Source organism: Jaculus jaculus, chromosome 6, assembly GCF_020740685.1.
Source record: "Jaculus jaculus isolate mJacJac1 chromosome 6, mJacJac1.mat.Y.cur, whole genome shotgun sequence".
In the NCBI taxonomy this organism is placed as follows: Eukaryota; Metazoa; Chordata; class Mammalia; order Rodentia; family Dipodidae; genus Jaculus; species Jaculus jaculus.
Genome location: NC_059107.1, coordinates 59,031,541 through 59,055,631, shown reverse-complemented (window position 1 = coordinate 59,055,631; position 24,091 = coordinate 59,031,541). Strand labels below are relative to the sequence as shown.

Genomic DNA, 24,091 nt, shown 5'->3' with positions numbered 1-24,091 from the left:
ATATTTGACCAGATCTCTTCAAATTGTGGTTAGGACCTGGCTTCACATTCTACCTAACTGTAGGGATATATACTGACTGTGGGGACAGTTTACCCTTTGGAATATTTTCCTGCTAAGCTAATGGGCTTGTAGAAATTTGCTGCTCCTGGAAATATCACCTTATGAACTGTATCCAGGCAACCTGTTTGGGGAGGTTAGACTAGCTTGGGCTGTGACATCTTGAGGAGGATAGAGGTCTAGGTATATAATGAACAAAGGAGACAGCGGGGATTCTTGACTAAGACCTTGTCTTTGGGGTCTGGAAAGATGTGAAACTGGTGAAAGGTACTTGCTTGTAAAGCCTGATGGTTCATGTTTGATTCCCCCTGTACCCACATCAAGCCACATGCACAAAGTGGTGCATTTGTAGTGACTGGAGGCCTTGGTGTGCATGTGTGTGCACTCTCTCTCAAGAAGTAAATAAAATTTAAATTAGAAAAGAAAAGGCTTTGGCTTTGAAATTGGCTTCTGTCAATAGGATCTCAGTAGAGCTACTCCAACTATTCTCCATTGTTTTCATATTAAATTAAGGACAATAGCCGGGCATGGTGGTGCACGCCTTTAATCCCAGCATTTGGGAGGCAGAGGTAGGAGGATTGCTGTGAGTTCGAGGCCACCCTGAGACTCCATAGTAAATTCCAGGTCAGCCTGGGCTAGAGTGAGACCCTACCTCAAAAAACCAAAAGAAAAAAAAAAAAAAAGGACTTCATGACATGAGAGGATTGAATTTGATAGTGCAAATAAAGTGCTTGGCCTTAGAGTCCAGAGAATAATCCTTGTTACTACTATTATCACTCTATTTATTATTGTAACACGAGGTTGGGAGAGGGGAGGAAGGAGTTCTGTCCTTCAGTGTTTGTGGGGATCAGATTTTCTGGAACATGCTAACATGTGTGCTGCTTTCACTAAAATTCCCCTTCCTCTGTTAAGCAAAGGGCAAGGGGTATCTTACTGTACTCCTTTACTGCGCCATCTAGTATACAGAGGTAGACTGGCAGTATGGACATCCGGGGCCGGTGGAAGACAGAAGAAAAAGAAAGGGCTATTTATCCCCAGTGGTATCTGGCGCTGCTTCTGAATCCACTGCATGATGATCAAATTTCAGTGTCACTTCTGCCTCAGCTGCTTCTTTTGCATGTTGGAGTTGACTTGAGAAAACTTCTCTGAGCTCTGTCTCAATTTAAGTAAGCAATTTGAAGTGAGGTTGGGCTTGGGAGTGAAGCGAAGGTGTATGGTACATTATGGTTGGATTGGAGGTATCCTTTTTGTGTAGCTTTCCTCTGAATTGAAACATGCCCTCCTGGAGGGAAGAGTGAGACTAATGAAACTTATAAGGCTTAGAAATCACAAAATCCACCAGACTTGGGAAGCTCAGAAAGTTACAGTACTCACAAGGCACCTCTCTGAGGTTATTATGTATGCAGTAAACAATGCTGGTGAAGAGGAGACTCTCCAGCAGAGTTGCCTGCAAGCTAGACAGGGCCCTCCAGAGATGCAGCTTCTATGACTCATCACCGGTACCAGGGTAGGCTGGTTTTTGATCGAGTGCCTGAGTCACCCACTCTTCGGTAAGTAACTCCTCATCTACATCAATGCCATCATTGGTTTGCAAGTTAGACCTGGGTGAAATTGTTTCTTTGATCTGCCATTGGTGCCCTATCTGGGGCAAATAGATGTTTGCTTGTGTCTACCCTAGAAAATCATACAACAGTCCCTGCAAGTGCTCATGTGATAAAGGCTTGGTACTCAATGCAATATGTTCAGAGTTTGGGCATCTTTTGCAAACTGATTGGGTCACAAGGGCTCTCGTTTCATCAATGGATTAATTAACTCATTGGTGAACTCATAATCCATGTCACCATTTTCCTCCTTATTGGGTTCAGCTTTTACAACAATTATATGTTGTCCTTGTTGGTAACAGTATCCCTTGCTTGTGAGGTCATTGGTTATAACTAGATTTTTCTATAAATGCATAAAATATATTATGGTGCGAATGTCATGTTATTCCAGGAATCACATTTTCTTGATGAAACTGCTCCTCACCTACAATCCCCATCCTACTTTCCATTACCTGGGAGCAGTGACCCAAGCCAGGTCAGCCATAATGTGCCAGAATGAAAAACTTGATAGTGTAATTGGGGAGTGGTGTTAGCATTCGGAAGTAGATTGTGTTGGAGGAAGTAGTTTACTGAGGCTTGCCCTTGAGGTTATATAGCACATCCCTGGCTGCTTCCTTGCTCTCTCTGCTTCCCAGACACTGTGCCCTCCACCACACCCTTTCCACCATGATGCTCAGCCTTGTTTCAGATCAAGAGTAATGGAACCAGCATGCCACAGAGTGAAACCTTGAGCCCAAATAAGTATTCTCTTCTTTTTGTTAGAGCACAAATGTGGCTGCTTTAGGAGTCCTGATACTTCCCCAGCCAATGCAATCTCAAATTATAACTTTATTCTCTTATCCAGACTACCTAAATTCTCATCCCTGCCATGAGGAGGAACTGAGTGGCCCCTCTTGCTTAGAGATTTGAGGAACTAGATATCTTCTTTGTCTTCCACTCTTTCTCTTCATTGTCCCAATGACTTCTCTTATGTAGTCTATACCCAGACAGACCCTTTCCCCCTAGAAACTTATAAAAAGGTCATCTCACATTTTTCTTTGCATCTGAAGCCTGTCTGTCTGTCTGGTTTTGGGGCCCTGCCACTCTCTTTCATGGAATCATTTGTCCTCTGGGACTGAAGATTCTCCTTGTCTGCCTTCAGGACCCCATAATGCTGCTCATGGAGTGGTGTTAATAGCTCTCCTAATAACATTCCAATCTGAAGGGCAGTCGACTGCAGTGCCTCTCAGACTGACCTCTCCCTCTATAAAACCTATCACTGTTAGGTTGTTTCCTCAGATATTTTGTCATACTGATGAGAAACCACCATTGGTGGGCAAATGGAATGGGAAAGGAGGAATTTGGAGAGATGAGTAAATGTTGCTAGTGAGTCAGGATGAGGGAGTTCTCATTACCATATTGTTTTAGTGTGGTGGTTAGTCAGTATTATTAACTTGATTGTGTCTAGACTTACTGAGGAGACAAATCTCCTGGCATGTCTATCAGAGAATTTCTAGTTTATGTTAGTTGTGATGGGAAGACCAACTATAACTGTGGACATAACCATGCCATGTACTAGGGTCCAAAACTGAATAACAAAAAGAAAACTAGCTGAGCATCAGCATTCATCTCTCTGCTTCCTAAATGCAGATGCACTGTGGTCAGCAGCCATGACTTCCCCATCATGATGGATGCAATAAATACCCTTAAACTATAAATAATCCCCTCCTCCCTAAAATTGTTTCTTGTCAGGTATTTTCTGCAGCAATGAGAAAAGAAACAGACACTTAGTGTGGCTGGTAGAAGAGAATGTCATAGGCTGGGTGGCTTTTCTAGAGGCTGAAAGTCAAAGTACAGGGTGCCAATGCAGTTGGTTTCTGATCAGAGTCCACTTTCTGGTTTATAGATAGTGGTCCCTTTACCTTACAGAGAAAGAAACAGGATCTGTCAAGATTATCTTTCTCTCTCTCTCTCTTTTTTAATAGGCAGGGTCTCACTCTAGCTCAGGGTGACCTGGAACTCACTATGTAGTCCCAGACTGGCCTGGAACTCATGGCTATTCTTCTACCTTTGCCTCCTGAGTGCCAGAATTAAAGGCATATGCTCATATGCCTGGTATGATTCTTTACATAAGGACCTATTCATGAAGGCATCATTCCCAAGGCCAAATTACTTCCTCAAAGCCTTATATCATAATATCATTGATAGTGGTAGGGGGAGGCCCCAGCAGTGTTCAGAGCCAGTAGCAGCAGGCTGGGCTTTGTTGACCCATTTTGACTTTGTTTATTATTACCATGGCAACAGGGGAAGTGGAAATGACTTTGGGGGAATGTTTTTTTTGGGGGGGATACTTGTTTTCTCTTCCTGGGTTGGCCAGTTTTGTCTGATTAGTCCCCACACTTTTCATTTCATTGGCATATATTCAACCAACCATGACCCGCCTAAGTCTATATAAACCCCTGCACACAGCCTTGGGATGAGACACCCCTAACTCATCAGAGGAGGGCCTGCTCCAGTTTCAGAGGCAGGTGCTCCTACTTCAACAGAACCCCCCTCAGCTGACATCTTGAAGCTTGCCAAGGGTTCAGAGCTGCAATACTTCCCCATAGTTGCTCCTGGTTGGCACCCCCTACCACTGTCACTGCCACATTCACGTTGTACTCCCTTGTGAATATATCCTCCTGATGTGCTGTCTATCCACTTCATTCTTTGAGGCAGAGAGGCAAGGACTCAAAAGAGTTAGCTATGTTGCCATCACATTGGGGATTAGCATTTCAGCATATGCAGTCTGTAATACGTACCCACATACTATCAACTAGTGTACCCGGAAGATATCTAGAACATGGGGATGGAGGACTTAGAAATTTCAGCAAGAAGAAAGTTAGGAGGCAAAGTCTTCCAGGGAAGGGAGTTTTGTCAGATTAAAGAGCAGAGAACAAACAGAAACTAGAAATAAAAAGAAGAAAAGAGATGTGCACACAGTGCAGAGAACCTAGGTTTGAATCTAAATGAAAATCTTCAAAGCTTGTCACATGTACACAGCTAATATGCATTGGACAAGGACAGGGCTAGGGATGCAGCCTGTGGCATTCACGTCATTGTTGATATCTTCCAGTCACTTGCTGGAAATTAGCAGTCTCTTCTACATGCTGTCCTGTTTAAGAGAGAAGCCAGGATCAAAGTTTGCTTCAAGCCCTTTAAGTCGAATCTGGTGCTGCTGAAGTATGCAACTCTTTGGCTCTTTCCCCCACCCCTCTGCTTTTCTGAACTGAGCAGAAATAAATGGTGGTGTCTCTGAGCATTATTGCTGGTGAGGGTTGGAGGAGCAAGTTCTATAATCAGATGCTCCCTTCACCTTTGGGGCCATGACTGAATTATTGCTCTGGGCTTCAGGCTGAGGCGGTAAATGTACTCATATTTGTTGTGTTTACCAAAGGGATTGAGGGAGCTCAGAGGAGAGTATTATCAAGCCCATGTGTGGCTATGGTGGGTAAGCACCTTCTATAGTATGTGGGCTTGGAGTAAATAAAAACAACTTTGCTTTTCCATATCTGCCCCTTGTTGACCTATAAGCAAGCCATAGTCATTCCTTATGTAAGGAACATACTTGTCTGTCCTCAGAGAGGAGTGAGCACACCTCTTAAGCATATTTTCAGAGCTAGAACTATCTATTGTTTTAACTCATGAGGGAGCCTAAGTGAATTATGATTTTATTCCAAAGCTGTTTCCCATTTCTGGGCAGCCAGTCTGGTTCTCTCAGGACTTGTCTACCACTTGCTGTGCTTAGAAGACCTCAGGCTCCACACCCTTCTGCTACGAACAGTTTATTTTATCTCCTTTTACTGGACAGCAATGGGTTACTGCTTTTGAAGATATTCAGGTATAATTGCACCCTTATTACATGCACACACAGAATGATTTATGGGATCTTGAAGGGAATTTACGGATTTCTTGATGCTCATCCAGGGACCCTTGCTTAATATGTCTTAATTTATATAGGAATATTTTTAGTGTTTGTTTCCAATTCTGTGTTGGGTAGCTATCTGTGTTTTCCTCATTCTTCCTCTCTCAAAACTTTTATTTTAGGGCTGGAGAGATGGCTTAGCAGTTAAGCGCTTGCCTGTGAAGCCTAAGGATCCTGGTTCGAGGCTTGATTCCCCAGGACCAACGTTAGCCAGATGCACAAGGGTGCACATGTGTCTGGAGTTCATTTGCAGTGGCTGGAGGCCCTGGCATGCTCATTCTCTCTCTCCCTCTCTCTCTCTCTATCTGCCTCTCTCTCTCTGTCTGTCACTCACAAATAAATAAAGAAAAATGAAAAAAAAATTAAAAGCCTTTTATTTTAACTTTGTTACTACAAATCTGTTAACAGCTTCTCATTGCTCTCTTTTTCTAAATTTACTTATTCATTAATTTTTGTATATGTGTGTGCATGTATCAGTCTCTTGACACTGAAACAAATGCTAGATGCATGTGTCACTTTTTGCTCCTGGCTTTATGTGGGTGGCTGTAAAACACTGGAAATCTTCATCACTCTCTTGATGGCTGTGCCTGTGGGGAGGTGGCCAGGGTAGCCCAGGAGTGGGAAACAGGCTGTCTGTGCTCACAGTTATTTTACCACTGATGCTTCCAATCTGCCAGGATTTTCAGACATGAAACCAACAAAGAGGCCTGAACCAAAGCTCCAGTGCCTGTTGCCTGGCTACACAGCACAGATTTCCTTTGAGGAAGAACAGGTGAAGGATTCAGTCGGCACCCTCAGTAGCAAAGCTTTGGGCACTACCACAAATAATCAAGCATAGGTATCTACCAGAAGTTCCTTTGGGTACCAGCTTGGCCATTTCTGCCAATGTAAGACTCCCCTTTGAAGAGTCTCTTTGAGTTGTTTGGCCAGCTGAGGAGCTGGACCACAGTCTGAGGTTCTTCCTGCCCATCTCTCTCAGATGTCACATCACACAGTGGGGTGAAGGCTTTCTGTACTTCCTTCCTCAGACATTGAGGAAGGGTCCTCTTTCCCATGTGATCTGTCCTTGGTCCTGGCCCAGAACATCTCTTATACCTCTCACTGCCTTGGTGTCTGCTTCTTGGCTAGCTTGATCTGATACAGCTGTATTCATAGGTGACATTGATGGTCTTGCCACACAATCCCACCTCCCCTTCTTATATCTCATCCTGGAAAATCTTCCCAGATCTTATCATTCAATGTCATTTATATCATCATAGAATTTGGGGTTTACTGGACATTGGGTACCATTCTTCTAGCTATGCAACAAATTGTGAGGATTCCCAACACCATCCTAATCTACCCCCTGTTTCCTAGATAAGAGACAAAGACATGTACTGGTCAAAACTCATATTTTATTTCTGTATAGAGATTCTTTCTAGGATTCAAGGATGGAAACCATGGAAACCACAGGAGTGACCCCTTTCCACAGATACTCTTCTCCCCCAAAATCCAGGCCAATGAGATCAGCTCATGAGTTCTCCCTTCCCAGGGTTCATTCATCCTTATGTCTGAACATTTGGTGAGGGATAAGGAGGATCAGGGCTAGTTCCTCCCATCAAGGTCCCATTCTCACCCCTCAGTTCCATTGAGTATGTGATCTGCTTCAGTGCTTCTTCCCTGGGAAGAATGATGGAAGGAAGGAGGTTGGCACAACACAAGTGCTCATCAATGGCAACTGGATCCCACAGTTAGAAAGTCACATATCAAAGATGGCTCCAGGGTGTCTCCCATTCTATCACTATTGGGCAGTACATCAAGGAAACACACTTAGGAGATAAACAGAGAATGACATATTTCAATAATGATAATAAGACATGCATAGTGCAAATCACAGTGTTTTCACTCATGGGAGCTGATGACATTTATGTAAGTTAAATGGGCTTTAGAGAGGGGAGCAGTGGGAATCTTGCTGGTCCTCTCTGCGGGATGTTTATGTCATATCCAATATGCCCAGGGCCATCCTATCCTCACTCTTTTTATACAGACCGAAACTTTCCAACTAAGTCTTTTAAGTCCTTTGGGGTGTCTGGTGGTTGGTTCTCATTGGAATCACCCCAGACAGTCATCATTGCAGAAGCTTTCTGGGGCTCTGACCTTTGGCTTGATTATCCAAGTTAAATGGAGGTTTTTACAATCTTTTGATGAATCTTCTTCTCAGATGCCTCTATGCTTGCTGGGCAGCCTGTCCTCACCAGTTCTACTGGTGAGTTAGGAATGCAAAGCACTAGAGGGTTCTTGGGATTGGAAAGATCTATGTGTCCCTAGCTCAGGGCACAGTCCAGATCAGATAGTCAATAAATCTTTGTTAAGGTTAACTCTAGTCTTCTCTTCCATAGATGTGATGTCCCCAGCTTCTGATACTTTCTCTTTAGGTCTTTTCATAATCATGACACTTTCCCTCCACACATGGCAAGATTCCCTATTGGAAATATGACTACGATTCAGGCACTGACTTTGGTTGCCCCTAAATCTTGTTTTCCATCCATAGGTTTTCATTGAGCTGGCTTTACTTAGTATTTTCCATGGTGCATTGCAGAATAGGGTTATCGGGATTTTCTGGTTTATCTACTGCTATACCACATCCCTTAGGCATGTGGATACCTTTGTAGGATTGGAGCGCAAAACTCATGGAGGCTGTAATCTTGTGAGTGGCATTATTTTCTCATAACAGTATGGATGCTGTCCATGTACGCCCACCATCCAAACTACAAAGACACAGGAGGATGTTATACAAAACTTTGGCTTCCAGCCACATTTGGACAAGGCACGCTTCTGGGAGTCAGAAAGAAACTACATGTTACTCTGTCAGAGACCCCAAAGGTGTATCAAGACATGAGGCATTCAGTTCATGTCTCTTAGTAGATTGACTATCTTTTAGGCGTAATAGGTGATTGCATCCTTTACAAACAAGAGAGGAGCAAAGCCATGTGGCAGGCAGTGGAGACACAGAGTCTGAAGAGAAAAATGCAAGGTCCCTCTTCCCAGAAGTGCTGCAGCAGGAGACAGCCCCCTCACTCTACTGGCACCAAAGCGTATGCCTTACACTGGCAGTTAAGAACCTGGGTTAGGGACTCTGTCCACACTGAGCAGCCAGGACAAGAAGCCCATGTACTTGCCTTTCCTGATGCAGTTCTCAGTTGTGGAATGCCTGCTGGAGAGAAGCTTTGCTGTGAAGTCTCTTCTCAACGGAATGCCTGAACCTTCCAGGAATAGGAATGTGTTCAGGGTTACAGGACCAATGGGAGAACATCTCAGAGGGAGATTAACATATCTATCTTTAAGACCTGGGCATCAATCTCTGATTTTTTCTGAAAACTTGCACAGTCATTGAACCAAGGAACATTAAGGTTCAGAGACATTTAGATTATTTAGTTCAGCCCTATTGTTTTGTAAATAAAGGAAGAGGCTCAGATAGATGAATCCTGGCATGGGTCTCCTGACTCTTCATCAGTAGAGAACCAGCTGACTTTGGTAGACATCTTCAGTGTACATCCATTGCTCAGGGCAGTTACTAGGGACATATTGCAAAGTAACTCAAGGCTCTCATTCCTGTGATATTTCCATGAACTGCAATAGTGAGGTACGTGTCTTTACATGTGTGCTTAGGAGATGAGGGTAGAGTTTCCATTCAGAGTTTATGTGGCACCTTCTTTCACTTACCCTATCATGTAGAAGGCTGAAGTGATATGAACCATCAGATGAAGAAGGCTGATGTGAACATGGCTGAGAATGGCTTTGCTGAAGAAAGACAGAGGCTCCAGGCAAAAGGCATGGATCTGTCACTGCCCTGGAGAATTCATTTTGAAATGAGCATCCGCAAGAAGTTGAAGTTATTTCAAAACTCATGGAATGAATGGTAGGGAAAGTCTAGTTCAGCCTTCTCACTTAATAGACATTAGTTCATTTGTCTCGGGTCATGCAGCATGGGATTAGGGGTGGGTGGCAAAGAATGAACTTAGGAAGGAGTAGTTTTCCTAAAGTGGAATGAAACCCTCCCCAGAGTTCCAATGTTAGGCTATTTCTGCTGGGTTCCAGAGGTGAAGGGTTCATCCATGCATGGATGAAGCAGGATAATGAAGGGTTAGCGGCTGCATCTGACGCAGGGCCCACGGATTAGGCTAGCATGTTAGAGCAGAAGCTTAAGCTCTCTGTCATGGTCTTCGAGTTGCTGCGAGAGGAGCCATTGGAGGTCAGGTCCAGGGAGGAGGGTGTGGCCTTGGAGCCTTCCTCTGGCTCCTCTTCATGAGCTCCCACCACAGTGGAGACGGTGGTCTCCAGGCGGCTGACCTTGTACACGCTGCCCTGGGTCTGGAGGTACCGGGTGGATTTCATTTCAAGCCCTTCGTAGTCACCAGCACTGATGAAGGGGCAGCATCGGAAGGCATGCTTAAAGCCCAGACGGAACCTGGGGAGAAGGCAGATGGAGAGGTGACCTTTGGGGACTGTCTACTTTCAGAGGGTTTTCCTGCTGTGACATCAGCTCCTCAACACAGGACTTACTCAGAGTCATCTATGGCTCTGTGTTGCTATGTTTTTAAATATATTCACATCTGGATGTACCAAAGACAATAAGACATCAAGGCCAGTTACCAAGGCAAAACCTTAGCTTTGGCCTAGAACCTAGATTCAAAGCCTTTCCTGAGGGTATCACACAATTAGGCTACTTCCTCTGGAATGGAATCAGAAGACTTTGGGTTAACTCAACAGTAACAAAAACCATCAAGTGTTTAATGAATGCATTGACTGAACTAGATGCAGGTTCACAGCAAAAGCACTTATCAAGACTTAGTCCTTGGTTGCCAAGCATGTCTTCAGTTCTTGTTAAGCAGGGAGAATCACCTTTACTTAACTGAAAACATTTGAGACAACATCAAGCTCTTAGTAGGATAGGTAGAAAAACTGAGCCTCTCAGTCACAGGGGGCTCTTCAGTTGACAGCTGATGACCAGAAAGAGGGAAATAGGTATTAATGCATCTTAGTGTTTATATTGGTCTATGTGTGTATACTGGTATGCATGCATGTAGGGTGCATGTATGTATAGAGGAGGAGAGATAATAACCTTGGAAGTTACTGACTACCCTTTTTTTGTTAAATATTTTAATTTATTTGCCAGGAGAAAGAGAGTGTGAAAGAGGGAGAAAGAGAGAATGGTCAGTCCAGGGCCTCCTGCCACTGCAAACGAACTCCAGATGCATGTGTCACTTTGCACATCTGGCTTTATGTGGGTACTGGGGAATTGAACGTAGGCTGTCAAGCTTTGTAAGCAAGCACCTTAACCTCTGAGAAATTTATCCAGATACCCGTCTACCTTTTTTGAGACAGGGTCTCTCATTGGTCTGGAACTTGCCAAATAGCCTTAGAACCAAAAGCCAAAGGGATCTTCCTGTATCCACCTCCGTAGTGTTGGGATTACAGGCACATGCTATCACAGGTTCCCATGCTTTCATGGCAAACTCTTTACAGACTGAGCTATCTCCTCAGCTCTGCAAGGGGCATTTTGTGCCTCTCCTTTATCTCCACCTCCTTCCTCACACAAAGGCTGGGTACTGTTCTAGGTGAGAATTTTGCTGTGGCCTGGAGTCCCAGCCCCGTACAGTAGTACCTTCCATGGAGAACTTCTTATTGCTCACAGTCCCAACGGGGGTGGGGGGAGCGCCTCCCTTCCTGGTTTGTCTGACTTCAGTCTTTTTTGGCAGAGGTTCTCTCAGCCCATCTGTTCATGAAAAGTTTAGAAGCTTCCTGTCGAGGCTCTGACCTCCCTTTGCTCCCCCTGTTCTACTGGAAATGCAGGATGAACCTAGGAAAGCTGTCCAGATGACAGAGTGGGGCCGGAAGAGCATGCCCTTGCATGCTCCAGGCACAGAGGTCTCTAATTCCACACTTACCTCTACACTTAGTTGCCAGCATTTAAAAATTAGAAGATCAGGACTGGGGAGATGGGTCGGTGGATAGTTTTTGTGCACAAGAGTGAGGATCAGGTTTCAGATCCCCAGCACTCACACTAAGGCCAGGTGGGTGTGGTAGCCTATGCTCAGGAGGTGGAGATAGCATCCCCGGGGCAAGCTGACTGTCTAGACTAGCTGAATTGGCAAGCCCTGGGTTCAAGTTAGAGATACTGCTTCAGTAAAATAAACTGGAGAGCGATGAAGACACCTGATGTCAACCTCTGGCTTCTATATGTGCACAAGTGAGTGCCCACCTACAAACATGTATGTCCACACACATGTGAACATGTACACATGCACACCACATACACATGCAAAAAGAAAAACAGATAAAAATAAGATCACATACCAATATAAGGATTATTGGTTCCTCATGAAAAAAATAAGAAAGGCAGTCTACCCTGCATGGTTCTGATTAACAGAGGCTGTGTAATGTGTGGCTAGTTGGCTGCAGTCCCCACCTCCCCCTCTTGTCTCACAGCCTGTGCTCCTTTAGGGTGACAGCTATGGACCATGAAGAGAGGGTGGAGGCAGGGTCCTCACCTGTCATTGAGGCAGCAGTAGATGATGGGGTTGTACATGGTGGAGCTCATGGCCAGCCACATGATGGCAAGGTAGACCTGCTGGATGAACTTCTTCAGGTAGAGATCCGGGTTGATGTAGGGCAGGAGGAAGAAGATGTGGAAGGGCAGCCAGCAGATAGCAAAGGTGCACACTACGACGATCATCATTTTGACCACCTGGGAGCAAGATAGGTGCGCCCATCAGCACTTCCTCCTTTTGCAGAGCTTTCTCTCTCCCCCTTTCCCCACTGCACAATGTGGGCAGAGTAGGAAGTGTGTATAATATGGCCTTTCAAGGAGAAGGAAGGACATTTTGCATTTTAGCAGGTCTCAGAGTGTGGCCCAGGGCTGGCATCTGTGAACCTGTTAGAGTTGCAGGTTCCTAGACCCAGTCCAGACTTAAAGAGGTTCAGACACTGACTGTGAAATCCTTCAGATGACTCCGGTATGCTGTCACATTTGGAGAACACTATGCTACGTGACCCTGCTGGAAAGTGCCTGGAGAAACCAGGAGAGCTAGTGAATGAGTAGAGGTGAAGAGGTGCCTAAGAGGGATGGCCCAGGTGAGGGGAGGGTTGTGATTAGGGACAGGTGCCTATTCTGGAGACTAGAAAAGAGGGAAGGGAATGGGAGATGTTTGTAGAGCTGCCTTAATGTTTTTTTTTTTTTTTTTTCTGAAACTTAATCTGTAGCCCCAGGCTGGCCTTGAGCTCATGGTGATCCTCCTATGTCAGCCTCCCTGACTCCTGGGATTAACGATATATGCTACCATGCCTAGCCTTTAAAGGGAATTTTAAAAGAAGGTCTTAAAAATACTGGGCATTGTGGTCTGAATGTTTTTACCCATCAAATGTTGAAATCTTAATCTCCAATGTATTAGGATTTGGGGCCTTTGGGAAGCGATTAGGTGTCAAGGGTAAAGCCTTAGGGACAGGAATAAAACCATCATAAAAGAGGCTTGGAAGCACATTGAGAAGACATTTTCCGCTAACCAGGAAGCACTTCTCACCAGAAACTGAACCTGCAGATACCCTGATCCTGGACTGCACGGGCCTCCAGAGCTGTGAGAAACACATGCCATTTGTTTGTAAGTTCCCAGATCAGGGTACTTTGTTATAGCAGCTCAAGCAGACTAACATTCTGGATGATATACATGATCTGTATGAATGTGTATGTGTATGTGTGTCAGTGTGTGTATACTTCTGTGTGAATGTGTGTGCAGATGTATATGAGTGTGTTCATGTATGGGTATGTACATGAGTGTGTGCATGCATGTATATTTGTGTATAGGTGTGTATATCGTTAAGTGTATTGGGTAAGCGTATACGTGTGTATTTGAGTATGTATACATGAAGGAGCACATATATATGGCTATGTGTTACATGGGTGAGTGATTTTAGGCATGTATGTGCATGTGTTTGAGTATAGGTATATGCAGGTATGTATGTATAGTGTGTGAGTATTATGTGTTTATATGCCTGTGTTATTGACATATGGGTATGAGTTTATGTATATAAGTGTATATATGCCAGAGGAGTGTCTGTATGGGTGAGCGTATGTGAACATGTGAGTGTTTTTATGCATGCATGTATGTATGTGTTTTGCTTGTGTCATATGTGTGTGTATGTGAGTTTATGCATACATGTGCTAACTTGTATATGTGGTTGAGTGTATGAGTGTATATGTGCATGAATGTCTGTATGGGCAAGCATATGTGTACATGTGTGAGTGTTTTAGTGCACATATGTGTGATTGTGTGCATGTGTGTATGAGTCTTACATGTATGTGTATATGTGTATGTGCATGCGCCTAGATGGGTATGAGAAAGCCCTTGCCCTTCCTTCCTATTCTGGGGTCCAGGGATGTTCTGCTCTGACTGCGCTGGCCTGCAGTCCTGTTCACTGGCTGGCCCCAGTGCCAGGGTGGGAAGTTGTGCTTGCTCTTCGCTAGCTCACCTTGCGCTTGGCCGAGACTTGCTCGTGGTAACGGTCTGAGGAGTCCCCAGGGATCTCGCTGGCCCACAGTGTGATTCCTACCACAGTATATGCATATCCGATCACCAGCAGGGGCAGGAAGTAGATCAGCACAGTCACGCAGATGTGGTACCTGCCATAAGGTAGATGGAAGGGTGAGTCTCAGGAATCACAGGTGTTGAGGCTTGCTGCCTGTGCTGTTGTAGACAAGGCCATGAGGCCCCCTGCAGGGAGGTACACCACCGGCATAGCGTGAATGGGTGATAAACCAGAGAAAGCAAATCAACTCGTGTTTTTCTTGTTGACTTTTTCATAACGAAGATTTCTGTTCAGATTGCAAAAGGGAAGCAAATGGTGATAGTAAATTTAATCCATTGTATAATTCACTTTTGGGGATGCTGCGAGTTCAGTATCCTCACCCCCACCACCTGCCAAACAACCAAGAGTCAGAATTTAGACCTCTAAGCCATCTCTTAGTTATAAGCTTTTGACTAGGTTTTCAGTACCAGGTATGAATTCCCTCTTGTGGAACAGGCTTCAGATCCAATCAAGAGAGTAGCAGGTTACCCTTATAACAATCATGCTATTATTGCATCAGTGGGTATGTCTTTCCTGGTTGGTCTGTTATGTAGCATGCAATGGTGGATCTACTACTTGGTAAGACTGTTGATAACTTCTCCCTCAGCATGCTATATACTATTTTCTAGCACTATGACAGCTAGCCAGTAGGGAGGAGGCTTCCAGCTCTTTTTAGTCCTGCAACTGATGCATGTGGTTAGGGTAGCATTACCTATGCACACAGGAAGTTTTGCCCAAACTCTTTCTTTTTTAAAAAAATCTTAATTATCTCTTCAACTAACCAACTAATTAAATAAACAAATAAATAACTATGAAATATGGTTCCCTATGGTTATTTAGTAATGTCTTTAGGTTTGGTTACTACTCCTCACACATTCCTCTCTTCCATTCCCCTCCCTGATAACACTTACATATCTACTCTTCTTCCCCAGGAGCTCTCCCTGTTCATTCACTCATAGCTACTTTCTTTTCTGGCTCTTACTCCAACTCACATCCAAATCTTACTGCCTCTTACTCCAACTCACATCCAAATCAAAAAATCAAAAGCTAGAATCCTGCTTCTGCATCTCACTGTTAGGATCAGAGGTGTGTTTCTACCATGCCTGGCTGGCCCAGAGCCAACTTGATTTTACTGGAGAAAAGTCACTCACAGGTTTTTTTTTTTCTTTCTACTCACTTTACAGTCTGTTAATTGTCTGTAATGATTTTCATCAATAGGGAAAAGCCACTTACACACTCAATGTCTCCTTCATCAATACTCCACTTGCTTCCAGTCACTTCTTCATAACCCCCCACAGCTCTGCCACTTCTTTAGCCTCTTCTGAATATGAAAATTGGCCATTTAAAAATCTTCAAATTCAGAGTTCTTGAGCAGCAGAATCAGTGAAGCAGAGTATGTGCGCATCTGCTCTGTGCAGACAGTCTGTTACTGGTTCAGCAGGCTTTCAAGGTCTCCTGGGAGGTCACCTTTCAGAGACACTGAATTCTCTGTCAGCATAGCAGTGACTTTGTGTTGTGTATCCTACTGGTTCCCAAGCCCTCAATACAAGCAGTGCTTGCAAACAAAACTAGAAATGGAAGACAGGCAGAGCCAGAGAACCTTTAAGAGGCTCCCATTGGGCCTTCTTTAAAAGCATTCCTGTATCTGTCTCGTGCAAACTGGTTGGTACCTAATCGGTGACCCAACACTCTGCTGTACTTGGCTAGGCTCTTGCCTCGGTGCTCCTTGTCATTAGTTTGTCAGGGATGCAATTTGAGGATGTAACTTCCCTGGGTCTGTGTGGTCCTCCTCTAGGGGCTTGCACAATGGTACAGAGTGGGGCCTGAAAAGGTGCACTTATTGCAAGTTCCCAGGAAGTGCTGCTGCTGCCCATTACCTCTTAAACTTGGGTGCACTCCTGGGCATTTATTAAGATAGTATCTGAAGTTGCTCATTCAGTTGGCATGGGCATGGGAGCTGGAGAATATATTTTAGAATATTCCCTAAGTCATTCTAATACATGGCTAACACAGAGAAATTTTTAGGTCTTGGATCTGAAAAACTGAATTCCAGCTGGGATCTCATTTTTGTTTGTAACTGAATGACTTCAGTAAAGTGTGTATTAAGCACACTTTTTGGTGTATGTTATACACCTAGGGCCTTGCTCTTCAGAGGCCTTTCCCCTCCTAGGTCTAGCTAATTCTTCCAGACAACAAAAGACTTTCCCAGTAGAGTGCTCTGAGGGTTAATATGATTGTCAATTTGGTTGACTTAAGAAATGATTGGGCATTAGTAGGGGCATACTTCTGGGTGTGTCTGTGAGAGTGATTCCAGAAAGGACAAGCTGAAGGGAGGAAGACTCACTCTGAAGTGGGGGGCACAATTTCATGGGCTAAGCTCCTTGCCTGGATAAAAAGGGGAAAAGGAGAAAGCCAGATGAGTACCTGCATTCTTTTTTTTTTTAAATTTATTTATTTGAGAGTGACAGACACAGAGAGAAAGACAGATAGAGGGAGAGAGAGGGAATGGGCGCACCAGGGCTTCCAGCCTCTGCAAACGAACTCCAGAAGCGTGCACCCCCTTGTGCATCTGGCTAACGTGGGACCTGGGGTCCTTAGGCTTCACAGGCAAGCGCTTAACCGCTAAGCCATCTCTCCAGCCCGAGTACCTGCATTCTTCACTCTGCTTCCTGATCCACCAAGATATGAAGCGTCCCAGCCACACACTCCCACTGCTGTGAACTCTGCTGGGCTGTCCCCAACACAATGGGCTGTGTCCTCTTGAATAATGAGCCAAAACAAACCCTCCTTCCATAAGCTGCTTTTGTAAGGCATCTCATCACAACAGCAAGAAGAGCAACTAATACACACGCTGTCCATTCATAAATAATGCAAAACCATCCCCTATATCTGCCTGCTTTCTTGGATGCTTATGAAAGGCCCAAGAATTCAGAAGCCCAGAAATACTATCATGCTCCAAAGGGAGCTTAAGCGGGCCCCTGCATACCTCAAACTCCAGGCTTTACACTCTGTTGGAAGCAAGTAAAGAATCTTTCTTCTCATTATATCATAGCCCACTCCTAATATAAAACTAGGTAAAAGGGCATGAGATAGCCCTCAAGGATGGGAAATGAGTAATGAAGTGAACCACTTATTTGGTTTCTGTAAATAGCCTGCACCATAAGCCTTAATAGCCCACACTGTAAGCCTTAGTAGCTCGCACCATAAGCCGTAGCAGCCTGCCTCAGACCACCAAGGTCATAGGAGACTGATACCACACTCTGCTACTCCCACCCAAGGACCTGTGCAAATGCTGACCACCAAGGTCATAAGAGACTGATTGGTCCACGAGGGGCTTGAACAAATTAAACTAATTGGCTTAGAAACTATGGGGTGGCACAAGCTGACTGGCTCGCACCCTGCGGGCTCCTGATATTAAAAAAATGATTGGTCTAATGCACAGGCTTTGTTAGAAACCCTATAAAAACTGTCCCGTTCCTGCATTCGGGGCTCTGCAGTCCTCTACCCCTGTGCGGCTTGGAATAAAATCCTCTTGCAGTTTGCATCCAAACCGCTTCTCATGAGTGATTTGGGGTGTCGCCATATCTGGGCAGAGCGTGGGGACCCCTCCTGGGGTTCCTTCACTTACACTGCAGGACAGTGTAAGAGTGGCACCTGACACCTATACCTAAGTCCCCTGAATTTTTTCAAGTTAGGCAGTCTTAAACCTTCTTCCCTTACCTCACTGGTTCTTCCCTAAGAAAACCTCAATCTACTGCTGTAGGAATAAGTATCCTTTCAATGGCCACTGTACCTGCTCTGTTCACCTCCCCATAACTAATATAAATAAAATCAATGCTTGCAGACCATGTGCACTGTGGACAGTCATGAACCATTGCAGTAAACACAACTCAGCTTCCTTTTCTGATCCTCCTTTTATTTATTTATTTTTGTTTTTCAAGGTAGGGTCTCACTCTGGCCCAGGCTGACCTGGAATTTACTATGGAGTATCAGGGTGGCCTAGAACTCTCCACAATCCTCCTACCTCTGCCTCCCAAGTGCTGGTATTTTTTTTTTTAAGACAGGGTCTCACTATGTAGTTTATCTGACCTCAAGTTTGTATTAATTCTCCTTCCTCAGCTTCAGGCATGTGTCATCCAGCCAGGCTGAGCCTTACTTTTTCAAAGAAGGAAAAGCAATTTTGTTATTTATTTGAAAAATTAAAGCCCAGTATGAACTTAATTTTAGCTAAAAACATGTTATAATCATGTTGAATATTGCCTTTTCTATGATCTAATGGGAATAATTAGGAATATATAAGAATAAAATGCAGCAAATAAGCCAGGATTTAAGCAGATACTTATGTTCCATTATTAATAACAGCCCAAATTCAGAAACAACCCAAATATCCATCATAAGAATGGGTCACAAGGAGATGGAGATGGCTTAGTAATTAACGTGCTTGCCTGCAAAATTAAAGGACCGAGGTTTGATTCTCCCATACTGACATAAAGCCAGATGTGTAAGGTGGTGCATACATCTGGAATTCATTTGCAGTGGCTAGAAGCCCTGGTGTACCTATTCTCTCTCTATCTGCCACTATCTCTATCTCAAAACAAATAAATAAAAAATATATAAAAGAATGGATAAACAGATATGTATATTCATACAAGGAGTAGTGATCAGCCTTAAATAAGAATGGAGCTCTGACATATGGTTAAACTTGCAAACATTATGCTAAGTGAGAAAGCTAGATGTAAAGGATACATAAGTTCCACTTGTAGGAAATAGAGAGGAAACACAGACATGGAGCACAGACTAAATGTGTAAAGGACACAGCAAGCCCACTTGTATGAAATATAGAAGGAACACAGAGATGGAGCATAGGCTGGAGTTTAGCAGGTGTTGGGAAGAAAGGGGTCATTGTTTAAGGATACGAACAGAATTTCTGTTAGAGGTGATGGAAATGTTTTAAAAATGATAATTGATGATGGTTGCACAACATTGGGAATGTTTTTAATGAAACAAAAATGTACACTGTAAAAGAATAAAATGATCATAAGTAATAAATATAAATTTTAATAAAATAGAAAATGAAAGGCTTTTTTGCATGTGCATGTAAGTGTGGTATGTGTGCATATGGATATACATGTTCAGATGCATGTGAGTGCTTGTGTGTGCAGGTAGACATGCATGTGTGTGTGGATGTCAGAGGTTGCCATCAAGTGTTTTAATTAATAGCTGTCCTTTTTATTTATTGAGGTAGAGTACCTCACTTGAACCCAGAGCCAAGTTGGCTAGTCTCTGCTACATCCACTTGACATTTATGTGGGGGCTGAATCCAAACCCTAACCCTCAAACTTGTGTGACAAGCACTTTATCTATCATACCATTCATATAGGTATATGTGTTTTATATTATTGAAGAGAGCTGTTCAATGAGCCAGTGTAATCCTATTTTGTGCGGCTTCATACCTGTTTGAGTTTTTGATTCTGCTGTCCTAGGTCCCTTCCAGGCAGGGTTTTATGAGCTCTCAGAAGTAATATCTGCCTTGAGAGGAGATCTAGGGTCAGCGGTGCACTGAGTGAGCCAGAGAAATAACCAGTATGGAGGCAGGAGGCAGGAGACAGCGATGGAAGGCATTGCTTTTTCTGATTTATGAGATGTATACTGCTTTGTGTGGACATGGGCGACGAGCACATTGATTTTCATCAAGTCTTGCCAACAAGCTTATCGGAACTTTCAGAAGGAGGGCGTGTGATCCTGCCTTTTATCCATCTAGCTCACTCCTTTAAGCAGCTAAGAGGGCATGACACATTTTATAGGATAAGCTTGCCAAATGCAGATCATCTAGCCTTAAAATCTCGGATTCTCTCATCCTTAATGCCCTAATACCATAGTGTGCACAAATCCACACCTTATGCCTTACAAGTAGGGGTCACCTTGTTGTTCAAAGCATCATCAGTTTCTGTTTCTGAAATCATCCTTAGCATCTGAAATCAAGATCACTATGCTTCTGAAATATCATCTAGTTATGTTAACAAGCACTTGGCGGAGGCTTTAAGTACTTTCGAGTGGTGGATGAAGGAGGCCCAGCAGGCATGGCCCTGTGTCTCCATCTTGTCTCTAATGTGATAGTGCTGCTGTGTGGCTGATGTATTGGCTTTCCCTGGACAAGTGTCCTTGCAAGGGGGCAGGTGGAAATTTTCAGCAGCTACAGAAAGATTGAAGAGCACTGCTATAACCCCCACCCCACTCAGTGCATTAGACATCTTTTCTGTGTTCACCCCACATTAAGCATCTAACATCTTCTTGGATACCCCTGTCACATGCTGCTTACTACCTTTGAAATCAGTAACTTATTTGGAGTTTATTGGAGAAAGCAGACACACAGGCCCTAGCCCTTCAGAATGTGCTCTTTATAGACTACCAGGAGGTTCATGTGCAAGTTGAAGTTTGAAGCATGGTCACATATTGGGAATCCTTTGGGAGCCTTGAGAAACTCCAGGGTTAGCTCCCATCCTAGAGCCTCTGACTTAGTTGGCCTGAAGTACAGCACTGACAGCAGGGTCTCAGAAGCTGTTCAGGCCAGGGCTGAGAATCACTAGCACTTAGATCCCTGCTATTGGCAGCTACAAGTGTCATTCTTTCTTTAGGCCTGTAGAGGGGCCTAGGAGACAGCACAGTAAAGTGCTTGAATTACCCTGATGACTTGAGCCCAATCCCCAGAACCCATGTGAAAATAAAGCCAGGTAGAGTGGTGTATGCTTGTAATACCAAAGTTAGGAAGATGAAGGCAGGAGGGTCCCTGAGCTTGCTTGGCCATCCTGTGTAGTCTAATTGGCTAGCTCCAGGAAAACAAGATAGCTGGATTATGCCTAAATAATGTGACCTGACGTTGATCTCTGGTCTCCACACACATGTGTAACACATGTCCACAGAAATATGCACACATGCACACACACACACACACACAAACACACACACACATATTATAAAATGACCTGTGGCCTTATAGCTCCTTTACCCTGCCAACACAAGGCACCTTGAGTCTGCCTATCCCAAAGCCTCCTTTGCACAGGGCCCATCCCATTAAATATGTGTTGAGCAGTGTCATCCTTCCACCCTTTCTCACATGTCCTTCTGGTTCCCTCCTTATTAGTGCATGGTACTTGATTCTTCATTCCTAGGCAAAAATGCAGACTGAGTGGGGAGATGGCTTAGTTGATAAAGTGCTTGCTGTGTGAGCATGATGACCTCAGTTCAGATTGCCAGAGCCATGTAGAATCCAACTTGGTAGTGCTCATCTGTAATTCCAGTGTTTCTATAGTGAGATGGGAGGCAGAGATAGGAGACTTTCTGGAAGCTTGCAGGCTAGTTAGCCTGGTGTATGCATTGGAGAACAACAAAAGACACTGTCTCAAGAAAGGTGGAAGGTGAAGAACACTTCATGTGTGCCATGGCACACATACCTTCACTCAGACACACATGCACAGATGTCTCTCTTTTTTTTTTTTTTTTTTTTTTTTTTTTCATTATATTTGAGAGACATTCTCATTTTTATTTTGTATTCAGTAGTAACAGTCTAAGACAAAGGGTTTGCTCTACAGGGCTGACCAACATTAATAGATAGACTAATTTAGAAGTTCCAAAGTTTCTTTCTTTCCCTTTCTTTCTTCTTTCTCCTTCCTTCCTTTTTTTTAATTTTTTTTTTTTTTTGTAGTTTAATTTATTTATTTGATTTTTTTTTTTAATTTTTATTAACATTTTCCATGATTATAAAATATATCCCATGGTAATTCCCTCCCTCCCCACCCCCACACTTTCCCGTTTGAAATTCCATTCTCAATCATATTACCTCCCCATTACAATCATTGTAATTACATATATACAATATCAACCATTTAAGTATCCTCTTCCCTTCCTTTCTCCACCCTTTATGTCTCCTTTTCAACTTACTGGCCTCTGCTACTAAGTATTTTCATTCTCACACAGAAGCCCAGTCATCTGTAGCTAGGATCCCCATATGAGGGAGAACATGTGGCGCTTGGCTTTCTGGGCCTGGGTTACCTGACTTAGTATAATACTTTCCAGGTCCATCCATTTTTCTGCAAATTTCATAACTTCATTTTTCTTTACCGCTGAGTAGAACTCCATTGTATAAATGTACCACATCTTCATTATCCACTCATCTGTTGAGGGACATCTAGGCTGGTTCCATTTCCCAGCTATTATAAATTGAGCAGCAATAAACATGGTTGAGCATGTACTTCTAAGGAAATGAGATGAGTCCTTTGGATATATGCCTAGGAGTGCTATAGCTGGGTCATATGGTAGATCAATCTCTAGCTGCTTTAGGAACCTCCACACTGTTTTCCACAATGGCTGGACCAGATTGCATTCCCACCAGCAGTGCAGAAGGGTTCCTTTTTTTCCACATCCCCGCCAACATTTATGATCATTTGTTTTCATGATGGTGGCCAATCTGACAGGAGTGAGATGGAATCTCAATGTAGTTTTAATCTGCATTTCCCTGATGACTAGTGACGTAGAACATTTTTTTAGGTGCTTATATGCCATTCGTATTTCTTCCTTTGAGAACTCTCTATTTAGCTCCTTAGCCCATTTTTTGATTGGCCTGTTTGATTCCTTATTACTTAACTTTTTGAGTTCTTTGTATATCCTAGATATTAATCCTTTATCAGATATATAGCTGGCGAAGATTTTTTCCCATTCTGTAGGTTGCCTCTTTGCTTTTTTCACTGTGTCCTTTGCGGTGCAAAATCTTTGTAATTTCATTAGGTCCCAGTGGTTAATCTGTGGTTTTATTGCCTGAGCAATTGGGGTTGTATTTAGAAAGTCTTTGCCAAGACCAATATGTTGGAGGGTTTCCCCTACTTTTTCCTCTAGCAGTTTCAAAGTTTCCGGTCTGATGTTAAGGTCTTTAATCCATTTGGACTTAATTCTTGTGCATGGCGAGAGAGAAGAATCTATTTTCATCCTTCTGCAGATATTTATCCAGTTTTCAAAACACCATTTGCTGAAGAGGCTGTCTCTTCTCCAATGAGTATTTTTGGCATTTTTATCGAATATCAGGTGGCTATAGCTACTTGGGCTTACATATGGGTCCTCTATTCTGTTCCACTGATCTACATGTCTGTTTTTGTGCCAGTACCATGCTGTTTTTGTTACTATGGCTCTGTAGTATAGGTTAAAATCAGGTATGGTGATACCACCAGCCTCTTTTTTGTTGCTCAGTATTATTTTAGATATTCGAGGTTTTTTATGATTCCAAATGAATTTTTGGATTGTTTTTTCTATTTCCATGAAGAAAGCCTTTGGAATTTTGATAGGGATTGCATTAAATGTGTAGATTGCTTTAGGTAAGATTGCCATTTTCACGATATTGATTCTTCCAAGCCAGGAACAAGGGATGTTTCTCCACTTTCTAGTGTCTTCTGCAATTTCTCGCTTGAGTGTCTTAAAGTTCTCATTGTATAGATTCTTTACTTCCTTAGTTAGGTTTATTCCAAGGTATTTTATTTTTTTTGATGCAATTGTGAATGGGAGTGATTCTCTGATTTCATCCTCTGTGTGTTTGTTGTTAGCATATATGAAGGCTACTGATTTCTGTGTATTTATTTTGTATCCTGCTACATTGCTGTAGGTTTTGATTAGCTCTAACAGCTTGCTAGTAGAGTCTTTAGGGTCCTTTATGTATAGAATCATGTCATCTGCAAATAGTGATAACTTGATTTCTTCCTTTCCAATTTGTATCCCTTTTATGTGTGTCTCTTGCCTTATTGCTATGGCTAAGACTTCCAAAACTATATTAAATAGAAGTGGAGACAGTGGACACCCTTGTCTTGTTCCTGATTTTAGTGGAAAAGCTTCCAGTTTTTCCCCATTT

At 43.4% G+C, this 24,091-nt stretch overlaps 1 protein-coding gene across 1 annotated transcript in view; it reads right to left on the bottom strand.

Annotated features, from left to right (window-relative positions):
• Nucleotides 1–6,975: 6,975 nt before the first annotated feature.
• Nucleotides 6,976–24,091, bottom strand: part of Tacr1 (tachykinin receptor 1) — a 207,459-nt gene continuing 190,343 nt past the window's right edge. Inside the window, exons 3-5 of the mRNA XM_004660549.2 lie at nt 14,107–14,257; nt 12,132–12,328; nt 6,976–10,048 (exon numbers count right to left, since the gene is read on the bottom strand). Of these exons, the coding sequence (XP_004660606.1) occupies nt 9,757–10,048; nt 12,132–12,328; nt 14,107–14,257 (640 nt within the window). The 3' untranslated portion in view covers nt 6,976–9,756. The remainder of the gene's footprint in view (nt 10,049–12,131; nt 12,329–14,106; nt 14,258–24,091) is intronic.